Raw genomic sequence first — 14,074 nt, 5'->3', positions numbered from 1 at the left:
GGATTTGAGACAACCCCTTTCCTTATTAGTTTCCTGCTCCCCTCCCTCCACAATCCTTCTGGCCTGTTCACTCTTCCTTCATACCTAAAACCCATTGCTTCTTCTCCAGGAATCCCACGGCCTCCGCATCCTCCAGATATTTCTCCGTATTACCCACTGTCACCCGGCACTGTAGGACAAATCCCCCATCCGCTAGGATGGTTAGTACCACAGTAAGCAGCTTCAGTTTTTAATTCCCTTTTTGTTTCTTGCATGAGCATGCTTATTATTATTGTGTGTGTGTCTCTGTCTATGTATGTGTCTGTCTGTGTGTGTACGTCTGTGTGTGTGTCTATGTCTCTGTGTGCATGTGTATATGTCTGTGTGTGTGTGTGTGTGTGTGTGTGTAAGCATGGGAGATGCATGTTTACAGAGGGACAGCTGATAGAATAGCACAAGGAAGATGCTGTTGAGGTATCCTGTGGATTTGCAGAAATCACACCATTTCAATGAGCTGTGTTGAAAAGGGTCAGTGGTAACTGGCACTCTGAACCCATGGTCCCCAAAGATGTTCTTAAGCCACTTTGAGAACTGCAGAAGGCTAGTAATAGTAAGGCTGACTTCGGTCCTTCCGCCAGTGGCAGCCCAAACTGGACTCGTGTTGTGGGGCTGAGCTCTCTCTTGGAGTGGGAGTGAAGGTTTTTTTCCCTTCAGCCCACGGATCGCAGCTGCCGTTTAAAGCTTCCCTGTGAAGGCAGACGGCAGCAGTGGAAGGAAACTCCTGCCGTCGGTCCAGCATCTCTGAGTCTTTGCATGGCTAATGCTTTAGCCAACTGTGAGTTACAGAGGGACAAGCAGAACAGCCCTCCCCGTTAGCATTCAGGAGCTGGGATGCCCAAACAATTTGGCTGCCACTTACAACTTTAAAGTATGATGTGTTTAGAAATCAGGGCAGAAAGGCCTTCCATGGCTAAGAGTACCTTGTGCCGTGTAGCACGTGCATGAGCATGCACATCGTGTTTGAGATTATCTACTTTGAGGCATCTCTTTCTCCATTTTATCAGTGACAGCTAGCTTTAGAAAACATAGAGCAATGTTGAATGCTGAAAGAAGCAAATCCTGGTCAAACTGTCAGTTCTGGATCTTACAGAAGACAGACTTTCACAGTCCTAAAGGCAGTAAAATTGGGAATCGTACCCCATTCTAGCCTTTCTCCAGCTGAACAAACCCTGTGCTGTTTGCCCATTTGAAAACAACAGGTTGTGCCAATGCAGTGGCTACGTTAAGTACCAATTGTGGGTGCGGTTTCTGTTTCTTTGTCTTATTTTTGTTTGGTGAGGTAGACATGAGGGTTGAACCTGCTTCTTCTGCGTCTTCTCCACTTGATGGGGCTGATCCTCAGTAGTTCAGTCTTCAGATGGGGAGATACTGAAGGCTGGATAAAAAGGAAGAGCCAACTCAGGCAACCCTCTGTCAGGAAAAGTTGTGTGTCTTTCATGAGGATGCTGTTCTGCATGTTGCTGTATTTTTTAATTATTGTAATGAGGTGTGATTGTCTATTGGTTACCCACAATTCTTCTTGGGGACTCTCCCCCCCTGGTAACTCTTGTCAACACTTGTTAATTTGACAAAAGGCTACAAATTAAGCTCTGTTAATTTAATGTTTTCTCACCGAGATCTAAATACCGAAAGAGGCCCAAAGCGCAACTGAAGTCCTTTGATTCGCTGTACTTTATTTTGGTATAAATTTACATTCATTATTGTTTTCCTTTGGATGTGTAGCCCTCAATTAGTGTGATGGCTCCATTAAAGGAAGCGAGACTTCGCCTTTAATTATTACAACAAAACACCTAGTCTCAGCTTGGGGAGAGGGTCTCTATTGACATAAGCAGAGGTTATAAAATTTAATTAGCCATTCCTATCAGATTTATGGCATTCAAATTGTTCTGTGTTTCTTCCCTTTGATCCTGCCTGTACAATCCCCAAGATTTTTGTTCTGATCAAATGAGAATAAAGCTTTACTGTGCAGAGAGAACTTCCCCTCTTCTTCCTTTCCTCATTCCCACCCCCAGCCTCATTTCTAGTCTCTCACTTTTTGTACCCCTTCTTTGTAGGCAAGGTCAGCCTGTGTACCCAATCACGACAGGAGGGTTCAGACACCCCTACCCCACAGCGCTGACAGTCAACGCTTCTATGTCTAGGTGAGTTTCAGTGACCTCTCAGAAAGCCCCTCTAGGCAGCCACTAGGCCACCAGGGCCTATGAGCACGTGTGGGTATAATAATACAGACCAATGTTCATTTGACTTCCCTCCTAGAAAATCCCAAAACGTTGCCTTGACCTTTCAAGGTAAGTGATTGCCTGTCCAAGACTTGCGGAGTCTCTCCATAGAGCAACAAAGCGTCACAGATTAAGAAGGCAGGGTAGGGCTGGCAGCAGCTCGGCAGTGAAGAGCACTTGCTGCTCATGAAAAAGACCTGGGTTCAGTTCCCAGCACCCACGTGACAGTTCACAACTGTTTGTAACTCCACTTCCAAGAATCCAGTGCCCCCTTCTGGTCTCCACTAGCAACAGGCATGCATGCATGCGGTGCTCATATATGCAGGCGCACACATTCATACACATTAAAATAAATAAATATTGAAAACAACAAAGTCTGGGCAAAGCAGCTAGAGTGGGCGGTGCTTCGGGGGGAAGTGGCTAGAGTGGGCGGTGCTTCAGGGGGAAGTGGCTAGAGTGGGCGGTGCTTCAGGGGGAAGTGGCTAGAGTGGGCGGTGCTTCAGGGGAAGTGCCTAGAGTGGGCGGTGCTTCAGGGGAAGTGGCTGAGTGGGCGGTGCTTCAGGGGGAAGTGCCTAGAGTGGGCGGTGCTTCAGGGGAAGTGGCTAGAGTGGGCGGTGCTTCAGGGGGAAGTGGCTAGAGTGGGCGGTGCTTCAAGGGGAAGTGCCTAGAGTGGGCGGTGCTTCAGGGGGAAGTGGCTAGAGTGGGCGGTGCTTCAGGGGGAAGTGGCTAGAGTGGGCGGTGCTTCAAGGGGAAGTGGCTAGAGTGGGCGGTGCTTCAAGGGGAAGTGGCTAGAGTGGGCGGTGCTTCTGAAGTCATTGTTTCTCTGTTGTCCTCTGGTAAGAAAGAAGGAGGTGAGGATAACGTTATGACTATAATTCAGAGATTTGAGAAAAAAAGTTGATGGGTGTTTTGAAAGTTCAGATTCCGGTTCAGAGTCTATAATAAGCTGTATCCCTCAGATCAACAGTGTCCAGTAGAAATTTCACGGGATCCATATTATATTTTGCACTTAACATTAAGTTCACATTTTTCTCCCCCTCCCCCCACTTTTCATGACGATATCACTTTAAGAAGGTCGCCCCCCACCTTCTATTACCCCGTGGTGAAATTGTTTTAATGGCATGTTATATTCATCAGTCATACTGTGTGGCTGCACTATTGTCTTTTCAACATGCCACAGCGACCACTCTTATTTTCTTTTTTTCTTAACTTAGCTTTCACATGTGACATGCATTTATACTCTAAAGTGCATCTCAAGTTGGACTGAGCACATTGAAAGACTTAGGACACATGCCCGGTGGCCATGCTATTGACCTACACAATGCTGCTAAATCCTTGAAAGTTGAGAAGAAATTATGTGTGCATCCATTCCTACAGATCCTTATTTAAGCGTACATACACTGTACATATGTATCCCCAGGACTCATCTTCCTCTTTCTAATTAATTCTGGCTAATTTCTCAGCGACTGCTAGTTTATTTACAAACTGGTTGGCAGCAGTATGTTTAAGTAGTCACTAATTGCCCCTAATGATAGTTTTATTTTCTGTTCATCTGATTTTCGGTTGAGTTAATTAAATCGGTGGAGGTTTAGACTTTCCTGATGGGCTGAAGCAACCAATCCATTTTGATGATGCCACGTGATTCAATTAGCATGCAGCACACGGCAAGGATGCTGTCCCCCTGCCTCTGCCTCTGTGTTCTGTGGCAACACTGGGAGCCAAAATGAGAGAGGGGGCTGCAGATTGCCCGGAATGCTGCTTTCCCTGCTTGCAGGGTAGCAAGTTTTGTCGTGGGCACAGTGAGCTTCACACCCACTGAGAGAAGCAGGCTGTGGTGTGGCCAGAGTTTATAGCTACTCCGTGAATGTTATGCAGCTTGAAAGATCCATTCCCAACATGTGATGTATCACCTAAATCTCAGAATCCATGCCTGTATGAACTACGCAGGAAAATGATTTTCTGTGTCCTCTCGGCTGGAGAAAGTAGAAAGGTTATACATGCTAAATGATGTCGTCACAGTCCCCGTACAGTGTGGGAGCGAATGGGAAACCTCCTAGGAGGAGAGGGAGGGGCAGCTTAGGATCCTAACTCCGTCCCAGCATTCACATGCTGCTCCTGATTCTTCCTCCTGCTTGTTTGTTCAGGGCATCCAAAGGTTGAAAGCAATGAAGTAATCGTAGGATAGGGATTGGGGGTTAAGCTTATTGATTGAATTATCATTAGGAGGCTAGCTGATGATTTATAGGTCGCAGGGGGTGGAGGAAAGGAAGGGGGTGGTGGGAAGAAAGGTTAGGGGCTGGTGGTACATGGGGGGAGGTGGCCAATTCCCCAGGTAGGCCAAATGAAAGATAGCTAGTTAAAAAGAGTATACAGCAAATTAAATACATTATTGTGGTAATGGGGCGACAGAAGTATAGGTCTATTATATGTATGGCAGTTATAGCAAATGTAGGCAGCTTGCCCCGCTCCAGAACACCCTTTGATATTTATTCTATTCAGCAGCAGGGCCAGGACTTCTCAGAATTAAGTGATGGGTCATTATACTTTAAACACCATGGAGAAGCCTAGATTGGCAATTAAACAGCTCTTGCTGACACTCACTTGTGCCACCCTGTGACCCCCTTTAGATTGAGATGTTGGAGCTCCGGGCCCTCAGCCTGCTAAATTGGGCAAGGCTCTTCTCATGACGAGAGCGGGCCCTGAAATCTGCCGGCTTCAAAGGGAGCGAGATCATGTATAAACCATAATGTGGGTGCACCGTGGCTCACAAAAAATAAGGCAGGAAGAGATGAAATGTTACAAGTGCAAGGGGGGAAATGAGGGAATAATGACAATCCTAATGCAACTCAAAGCAGGATTGTTGCACGGGAAAATGCATCCTACTGCTTGTGCATAGAGTCAAGGCCGACAGATGACATGCAGCTAACAGAAATGTGTCAACAGTGAAGCAAAGTGAGCGTGAGTATGAGAGAGGCCCCTGAGACAGCCAGAAACAAAAATTAGTTGTCCTTAACAAGTTAAGGTTCATCATTATATTCTGGCTTGGAGCCATAAAAGCAGACGGGGGTATATAATGAGCTGCTTGGAATTTTTTGAGGGTGTTTATTGCATTTCATGAAACAGTTGTCTGCAGAAAGGCGTGAAGGTATATGTACCTCATGGGCCACACACTTACCAACACACAGTTTTTCTGCTGATGCGCATTTTTCACATGTACCAACATGTATAGAGGTCAAGGGACTCACGAGTGGCACCCAGATCCCCTCACCCTAAAATGTGCTCGAGTCTTGTTGCCTTTGCCTGGAATTTGTGTGTATGCATGCACACAGGCAAGCACACACTCCCACACGGTTTTTCTGTCTTTCTCTCCCTGGTGTGTGTGCACACGTACTCTCTCTCACACTGCAGGAAAGGAACATATGTATTTGAGACAGTTACACAAGAACGTCGGTCACTCCACCCACCTTCCCCCAAAGGGCCTCCAAGAACATAGCTTTCTCACTTGCCTTTGCTCCGCAGCCTGGGAGCAGTGGGAGGAGCAGGGTGTAACCTGAGAGCTAAGGTTTGCTTTTCTTCCTTTCTTCCCTTTTGGTTTTTGGTTTTTGAGGGGACAGGAGTAGGGTTGGTTGTTACCACACACACACACACACACACACACACACACACACACATCTCTGACTGCTATTAAGGCATGCCATTGTTTCTAAACTCCAGGCTGCTGCAGTAGAGGGTGGAATTTCTGAGGCAGGTATACACAGTGACTCTGGGACCCCCCAAAAGACCAACATTCTTCATGGGTATTTTCGTCTCTGTTAAGATGGACTGAGCCTGTTCATTCTCTAATTTTTTGAAATCCCTTTTCAGTTGAACATTTGTTATATTATTTATTTCTCTGATCCACTTATGAAAGAACTCTTTAAATAAATACAAGATTCCTTTGAAATAGCCATCACGACGACGATGCCTCACCAAGAGCCCTCCCTCCCCGAACTGGCTTTCTCAAGAGCAGGGTGCCGGTCTCTGCTGGCCCCCCCCCGGGGGGGGGCAGTTGTCCTCTTCTGGCTTAGCCTTATTAGAGGCACAGCCGTGGCCTCGGTCGGCTTCTCTTCACCCCGCTTGGGCATTCTGCCCTTCCCTCCTTTGCCCTGTTTTTCTAGACACTGTGTGTTACTTTAGTTGAGGAGGTGTTTTCCACCAGCACAAACAAAACATACAATTTGTCAGCCATTGGTCCTGTGGAGCTGAAACCAGCTTTTGTGTCCCAGCAAATTTGTGTGTCGGAACTGCCAGTTCAAGAACGGAAGTGTGTTCTGGGGACTTTCTCAGAAGCAAGTGCTGTTAACCTTGTCTTTCCCGTGATCACAATTTCTATCATTTACAAGGCTTTTTGAGTGATGTGCGTATAATACACTAAGTAAAAGTAAGAATCTTCGAGGAGAAAGGACATATAAATCGAAATTCAGTGCTTGTGTGTGTGTCTCCCCATTTTTCTTAAAAAAAAAAAAAATACAAATTTATTCAAAATGCCCATGGTTTATGATGAGAGTCACGCAGGAGCTATCAGAATTTTTCTCTCTGTGTCTCAGTCTCTCCTATTACTCTGAAATGGTGGGCACAGCGACAAAAGAAAAAATGAAAATTTGATTGCTCTCCATCACCAGAATGAGGACTAATGAGGCATGCAGAGCATTGTCAAGACATGTATATACATTTCAACCACGTTAATATTTTATTTAGCTGTCAGTACACCACAAACGCTGTCACCTGTCCTTTCAGAGCTGATCAGTACTTAGGAAATTGTCTTCTGAGGGGCCGCAGCCCAGGCCTCAGAAACAAGTGGACGTGCCATTTCTGGCTGGTCGTCCAAGCCCACTTTTCCGCCCAAGTACATCAGTTGAATTTGTCTTTTGCTAAAGATGTTAAAAATCGTAATGTCTCATGTCAGTAGCAATAATGAAGGGGAAGATAAGCTTTAATGACATTATGAGAATCATTATGTTTAATTTATCACTAATTAATGCTGACAGGTTTCATATGCCTTGGGTTGCTTTCATGTGAATGTTACTGCGCTTTTTTTTTTAATTGTGTGTACACATCCCTCCTCATTCATTCATTTTGATTCTGACGATTTACACAGCTTTCTGTCTTCTAGGTTCCCTCCCCATATGGTCCCTCCCCATCATACTCTCCACACGACCGGCATCCCCCATCCGGCCATCGTCACACCAACAGTCAAGCAGGAATCCTCACAGAGTGACGTCGGCTCACTCCATAGCTCGTAAGTGCTACCATTGTGTCGTTTCATGCTCTGTGGCCTGTGTGATGCACCGCCACATGGCCACTGCTTGGTAGCTTTCCGGCTGAGGTCAGCTTCTCCTGTTGGGCCCTAGTAAGCACCCAGTCCATATGGCCCCTGGCTTCCTATAAAGGAGGACATGCTCTCTAGCAGGTCTCACTAATAGTCACACTGCTGCTCAGAACAGAGATCTCCATAGTGTATATTTGAAGAGACTGTGGGTTGTATTTGGAGCTTTGTTCAGCAAGCAGGACGGAACCCTGGAAAGTGGGGTCTACCACCCTGTACTTTCCCTGTACCCTGGGAAATGTCTATTTGCAAATTGCAAGGAAGTGATATCAGAATCTCTCACCAGCCCAGCCTCCTCCTCCAACCGTGTCTGTCCCACGGCCCACACTCTGGGGTGGGAAGGTCTGAAAGCGGACATGAACTTTTTATCTGAAACTGCCAGGCTTGGGTGGGAAGGAGAAGGATCGTGGGCTCTGCTTTGGGGGACGCTGACTGCGCTGTTGTTCATCGGATGCTGTGTGTCCATCTCCTTTTGTCTCTATCCAGAAAGCATCAGGACTCCAAAAAGGAAGAAGAAAAGAAAAAGCCCCACATAAAGAAGCCCCTTAATGCATTCATGTTGTATATGAAGGAAATGAGAGCGAAGGTGGTGGCCGAGTGCACACTCAAGGAAAGCGCAGCCATTAACCAGATCCTCGGGCGCAGGGTAGGTGGACCGGACAGTGACGGGTGTCCCTTTGCACCTTGCTCTGTAGAGCATTGTCCCCAACCCTGCCACCTTGAGTCCTGGTATGGCCTCCACTGGTCAAGAGCGCTGTGCTTTCGAACAGCATTTAGGATAGCCACATCCACATCCCGCATCTTCCTGCTGCAGACACAGCTGAGGACAGAAGGGCAGAGAGGACAGACATGTTTCCTCTGGGCGCTACCGTTAGTGCCAGGACCAAGCAAGCTGTCGGCACCTGCGCCTTCTGCCATGTCTGTCTGGATAGTCTTACACCCGTAGCATCATGTCTCATTCATTGCCATGATGTAGTTTGTGATTTTTCTGCATGTCTTTCTGTCTCTGTCCCATGTCCTCTGCAGTGGCATGCCCTGTCCAGGGAAGAGCAAGCAAAGTACTACGAGCTGGCCCGGAAGGAACGACAGCTTCACATGCAGCTGTATCCTGGCTGGTCTGCGCGGGATAACTATGTATGTGGACTGCTTCCTAGGGAATTCAGCCTTGGTGGCTATATTGTGTGTCTGCACGGACCCAGAGGATGGGTTATTGCCTGCTTGAACCAGGCCTCCAGACCATTCATTCTGTCTACTTCTGGGAACCCCTAATCAAGGAGCTTGGCTTCCAGAGTGACTCTGTTGTGTTAGCGGATGGTCGGTCACTCCTCAGGAAGCAGGGAGGAAGCTGGCATCCATGTTCCCACAAGGGATTCTGGAGACTGACATGGGCGGGGGCGGGGGGGGGGCCGGGGCGGGGGGCGGGGGGCGGGGGGCGGGCGTGGTCTGTACTTCTTTGCCTACCTCTTAGAAAAAGTGGAGCTCCAGAACACATCCAAAAGGACTTGCATTCCGATTAAGCCCTGCCATCGGTGAATAGCTTTAGAAACCACACTAGATGGAGGGGTGGGGCATATTTAACTCCTCACAGGCCTTCCAGCAGGGCCTGGAGCCTCGGGGAGGAAAACCAGGCCAGGCTGTCACAGGAGCTGGAAGCCTGTTTCATCCCGAGGAAGGCATGATGGGAATATTCCTGAAAGTAGCCAGTAGACATCGTCTTTTGGTAGGGAAGATGAAATGACTCTTTATCAGAGGTAGAGAGGGTGTGTATCACATGACTCATCTGTCACATGATATGTGTGCTTCGGGGCTCTGTTGGCAAATCAAGATTTCTTGATTTTCTTTCTTGGCTTCTTAAACATCATCTTAATAGGACTGTTGTTTTCACTACTTGCATTGATGGCACACAACAAATTCACTGTTCTGGAGCCCTCTGTCACCCACTGCTCGCCATTAGTTCTGATATCCTGTATTTTGCCCAGCAGCTCTGAGTTCTGGGCCTCTTCCCTCTGTGGGTGGGTAACATGTCTCTTGCTTTGTGTCTTCACTGCATCTTATTTTCACTCATGAAATTTCTCCTTCACTCACTCTGATGTCAAAATCAAACCTGCCTTGCTGACATCACAGGCTCCCTTTCCTCTTCCCTCTTGGGAAGGTCACGGAGGCAGGAGAATGCCTAATGGTGCCATTGGGAAGATGGGAAGATGGACTCCGTTCCATTGGTATCCTCTTTGGATGCGCTAGCTCTTTGAATTTCCTTCCCTCTTTTTCCTCATACCTGTAAGGCTGGAGCTGGCTCACCTGGGCTTCCCAGCAGTGCCCCTACCCATGGCCCTCCAGGCCTCCCTGCCCTGGACAGCACTTCCGGTCTTGAGAGAGTGGCCCTTGTCGCCAGCAGATAAGCCTCGTGAGCTCTTAGCTGTGTGAGACCCTTCCGCTTGTCTTTGTGTGTGCTGCTAGGACACCTTTCTTCTGGGGCTGAAAGGAAGAGACAAGGAGTTGAACCCTCCCACAGACTGTCTTGTGTACCCAAGCCAATCCCAGGTGACCCTTCAGCAGCAGGCACCCTCCTGCACATATTCAGCCATATCACCTCAGGACAGCTGTCCCCCTGACTTCTGGGAGCTCACAGAGTTCAACTCTAATCCAACCCTGACTCCTTACACATCCCATCCTGGAGTCACCGAGAAGGTGTCCCAGAGCAGGATTCAGCTTCTCCATAGCTACCGTATCCCAAGGCATCCCAGGCATCTGTGTCTTCATAGGCCCTTCACATAAAAACTGCCCCGTGTGGACTATGTGCCATTACACGATGCCTCCTGGGGTTGCACAGTCAGACTTGGTGACAGAGTCAGAAGCATTCTATGTTTGGCTTGCAGGGGGTCATCCTGTGATGTGCTTTCTAGATTTTTCCGAAGGTCCACACCCGCCTGTGCTGACTTCCACTCTGCGTTGGAAGGTGGCTTGGACAATGGGGAGCTGCTGAGGGGAGAGGGCTGCAGGAACTTGCAGGTTCCTGTTTGAACATCTCATGACACAGGTGTGGGAACGCGTGCTCGCTCCTTCCTTCCAGACTCCAGGGAACACACTTGGGGTCAGGGAGCTCGTACCTGCAGCTCTTTTGAGTTTGATGGTGGTGGGAACTTGCTGGCACTCCTTTTTCACCAGCTTGACAATGGAGGTTCTGCTGTGGCCACTGTGAAGTCAAACCGGCTCTCCTGGGGAGATGTGTTCTGAACCAGCCTTTCTTGCCTTTCCAGCCAAGTGGGACTTAGAGCCTTTATGTCACTCACTACCTTAGGGAAGTGTGTTGGAGCAAAACCCCACCTGGCTGCTCAGACTTGGCCTGTTCTTTAGGACCCAAGAGAAGCTAGCTGGGAGCCATAGAAGCAGCTAGCTGGCCAGGCGTCACCATAGAGCATTCCTCCCTTCCTTTATTAAAGGTTGTGTATGTCTACTTGATTTCTTTCTCTCGCTCTCATTTCTTATGCTTTCTCTCTTTCTGTTACCTTTAAAGAGGAAGTGGCCCCCCTTATAGCTCGTGTCTTCTTCCATGAAAACACCGACCCTGTCCACTAGAAGCCAGTGGTCTGCACAGCACTTTGCTCAGTCATAGACATGACCTGTACTCCAGATGTCAGTACACAGCAGAGAATTCTGTAGGGGACCATGAGATGGCCCTGGAGTGGGGGGGGGTAAGGGGGAGATACAGGCAACCTCAGGCTAGACCACCTTTCTTCTGGCTCCTCTTGCCCACTCTGAGGAGGCACATGGCATGCTTCCATTGTTTTTCCTTCGTGTGCCAAGAAACATAAAAGGATCTGTTGTATAGCTGCATGGAGAGCCATAGCACTGCCCCAGTGACGCAGACCCCATACCCCTAGAGGGTAGAGCAGCTCTCTCCGAAGTAGTTGGACTCATCCAAGCCTGGCACAACCTTGGGCTTGCTACACATCATCCCTGTCCTTTTCTTTTTGGTATCGACGTCCCTGTCCCATGAAAACCTTTAAGCAAAGGTGGCGACATTTACATATCCTGAAGCACACAGATTTGTAGGACCACAGCTGCCTCCCGACAGCCCTGCAGTGGGACAGTGTGCCCCAGAGCCTTGCTCGCTCACTTGATAGGGCCAGGCTGGCAGTGGCAGTGACTTAAGGAAGTCTCCTCCCCCTTGAGCTATCAGAAGGGCTTCTATCAAGGGTCACAGACAGGACTCGGGAGAAGGCTGGGCCCACGGCTGAGGGCAGTGCTCTGACACCATCGGGCTTGTACTTTGGCTCCACCTCATCTTAGCTGTGCCAACTCAAGGACACTGCCTTGCCTCTCTGTGCCTGCTTCCTCGTTTGTGATGAGTGATGAGGACGCACATGTGTCCTGTAGAGTTGCTGCCAGTTGGGTCACGCCTGGCTCCTCATGTGACAAACGCTGGCCATCGCGTTAGGAGTGGCTGTTGTAATGAAGAGCTACCCTTATGACAGTCCATAATTTTAATACTTGTTAGGAGCTAGCCATTCTGACAGCATGATAATACGCATTATATAGATGCCATGGTTTGCCACAGTTAGTCTTAGAATTTTTCAACTTCACGGTGGCCTGGAAGCACACCATGCAGCCGATCTACTCTCCACGTTTAAGAAAGTATGCAGCCAGTGGCACAAGCCGATCAACACTTTGATAAGGCAGGCTGCGTGGTAGATGACTCTGCCCACCTGTAGGCTGCCCTGTGCGTGTTTGAAGTGGGCTGGGTTAAGCTCTGATGTCCCGAGAGCTGGGCATGCACATGCATTTGTGAATTACGACCTCTGTGACCAGTGACATGTTTGTTGGAGTGCAATCAGAGGAATACCTGTATCTAACATTAGAGCATGGGACAGCGCCTCCCCTCGCCCATGCATGTCCACCCTGTGATTTGGAAAGAAGCCCAGGTAACAACTGGTTCTCTCTGAACTTCATTCGCAGAGATCTTGTAAAAGGGAGGATCATACTGCATTTCTGAAAGAAACCACTACCACAGAAAACTAGAGTTGTTTCTCTCTCAACTCAGGACAGGGAGGGAGGAACACTTTGGCTTTCATGGTGAGAGACTGTGGGGCAGGTAGGGCAGCTGTGAACCACTGGAGGCTTCCAGGTTTCTCTGTGTCCCTTGGAAGTGTGCTCATCCTGCTTCCCACCATACTCTCTATCCCTCCCTGATCTCCTCTTCCCCTTTATGGAGTCAGATGCCCTGGGTTAGGTTGAAGATGACTGAAGGCCATGAGGTCTTCCCACATCTACCTACTGGCCTCCCCTTTTCTCCAAGATACGTACGTCCCTCCAGCTAGGCAGAGTTCAAGGGTTAGATGCATGGTGGCAGACTGCATAGATGTAGGAGATAGGTGGAGATAGCAAGCTGGTCCCTCCTGGTTCTCCTGCCATGTGAGTCCAGACATCTCCCTGCTTGTCCATTTCTTGACCTAATTCCCTGCATTTCATCTTCATCCAGGGGAAGAAGAAGAAGAGGAAACGGGACAAGCAGCCGGGTGAGACCAATGGTGAGTGACAGTATTCAGGGTGTTGGACGGAATACTAGTTGGAGGGTCACACTTACATCAGGCTTCCGTCTGGGGGAGGCAGGAGAAATCCAAGGCCAGGACGTTGTGGGGGAACCTATCTTAGGGAGCCTTTTTCGTTTATGCGTTTTAATTAATTGCTTCATGACTGCCCTTTTAAAGCTAGTAACATCCATTGTCGCATGAAAAGCCCGTTGTAATTCTGGCGGAATGTGTTTTTAAATGACTGCCAAGCCTGTAACTAGAGAGCCAGTGGTCGGCATGCCTCTGCCGGGCTTTGGACAGCCTGCTTATGTATGTGTCTGAGAAGGGACGAGGAGGGGCCTAGGGGGTCAGGAGGAGCGTGTGTGAGTGCTGGGGTAACTGGCTGTTCCTGAATGTTCCAATGCATGCCTTTACAGTGGTAAATTGCACCCATTTTAAATTAAGGAGGTTTGTCATTCAGTAGAAGAAACTAGAAATACTGCATAGGCAATCAAGGTCCCTTGAGAAGGCCAGGCTTTTACAGACAAACAAAAATTTTGAAGACTTTGTGTAATTTGTTCTTTTTTTTCAGAACACAGCGAATGTTTCCTAAATCCTTGCCTTTCACTTCCTCCGATCACAGGTGCTAATGTCCTTTTGAGTCATTAAAATAGTTGATAAACTGTTTTTTCATTTTTCTTGCCATTTATAGTTTTATTAACATTAAACACGTATGAGATTTGAACATCCTTTAAAACGATCATCTACACGGTTTCATTATGTTTCAGTAGATTTTTTTTTTCCAGTTGCTTTGGTTGGTTTTATTTATTTTTTATTTTAACTTCTGTTTCATTTACTTATTGTTCCCATAACAGTTGTCTAAGCAGCGACGACAGTGGTTTAGAGCTGAACTAACTGTGCAAATTGAATATGCAGTATTT

The 14,074-nt window shown here is 48.0% G+C and overlaps 1 protein-coding gene across 41 annotated transcripts in view; it reads left to right on the top strand.

Moving 5' to 3' along the window:
- Tcf7l2 (transcription factor 7 like 2) overlaps positions 1-14,074 on the top strand; it is a 192,333-nt gene that overhangs the window by 169,465 nt on the left and 8,794 nt on the right. For 10 of the 41 annotated variants that reach the window (XM_028875115.2, XM_028875110.2, XM_028875123.2 and 7 more), the window contains 7 exons: positions 110-212; positions 2,094-2,180; positions 7,411-7,536; positions 8,110-8,269; positions 8,650-8,757; positions 13,103-13,151; positions 13,726-13,776. In XM_028875115.2, the coding sequence (XP_028730948.1) occupies positions 110-212; positions 2,094-2,180; positions 7,411-7,536; positions 8,110-8,269; positions 8,650-8,757; positions 13,103-13,151; positions 13,726-13,776 (684 nt within the window). Of the gene's footprint in view, positions 1-109; positions 213-2,093; positions 2,181-7,395; positions 7,537-8,109; positions 8,270-8,649; positions 8,758-13,102; positions 13,152-13,725; positions 13,777-14,074 lie in introns of all 41 variants that reach the window. The other 31 variants (XM_028875117.2, XM_028875128.2, XM_028875118.2 and 28 more) reach the window with 6 other exon arrangements.

Source organism: Peromyscus leucopus, chromosome 1, assembly GCF_004664715.2.
Source record: "Peromyscus leucopus breed LL Stock chromosome 1, UCI_PerLeu_2.1, whole genome shotgun sequence".
In the NCBI taxonomy this organism is placed as follows: domain Eukaryota; kingdom Metazoa; phylum Chordata; class Mammalia; order Rodentia; family Cricetidae; genus Peromyscus; species Peromyscus leucopus.
This window is presented reverse-complemented; position numbering and strand designations above follow the sequence as displayed.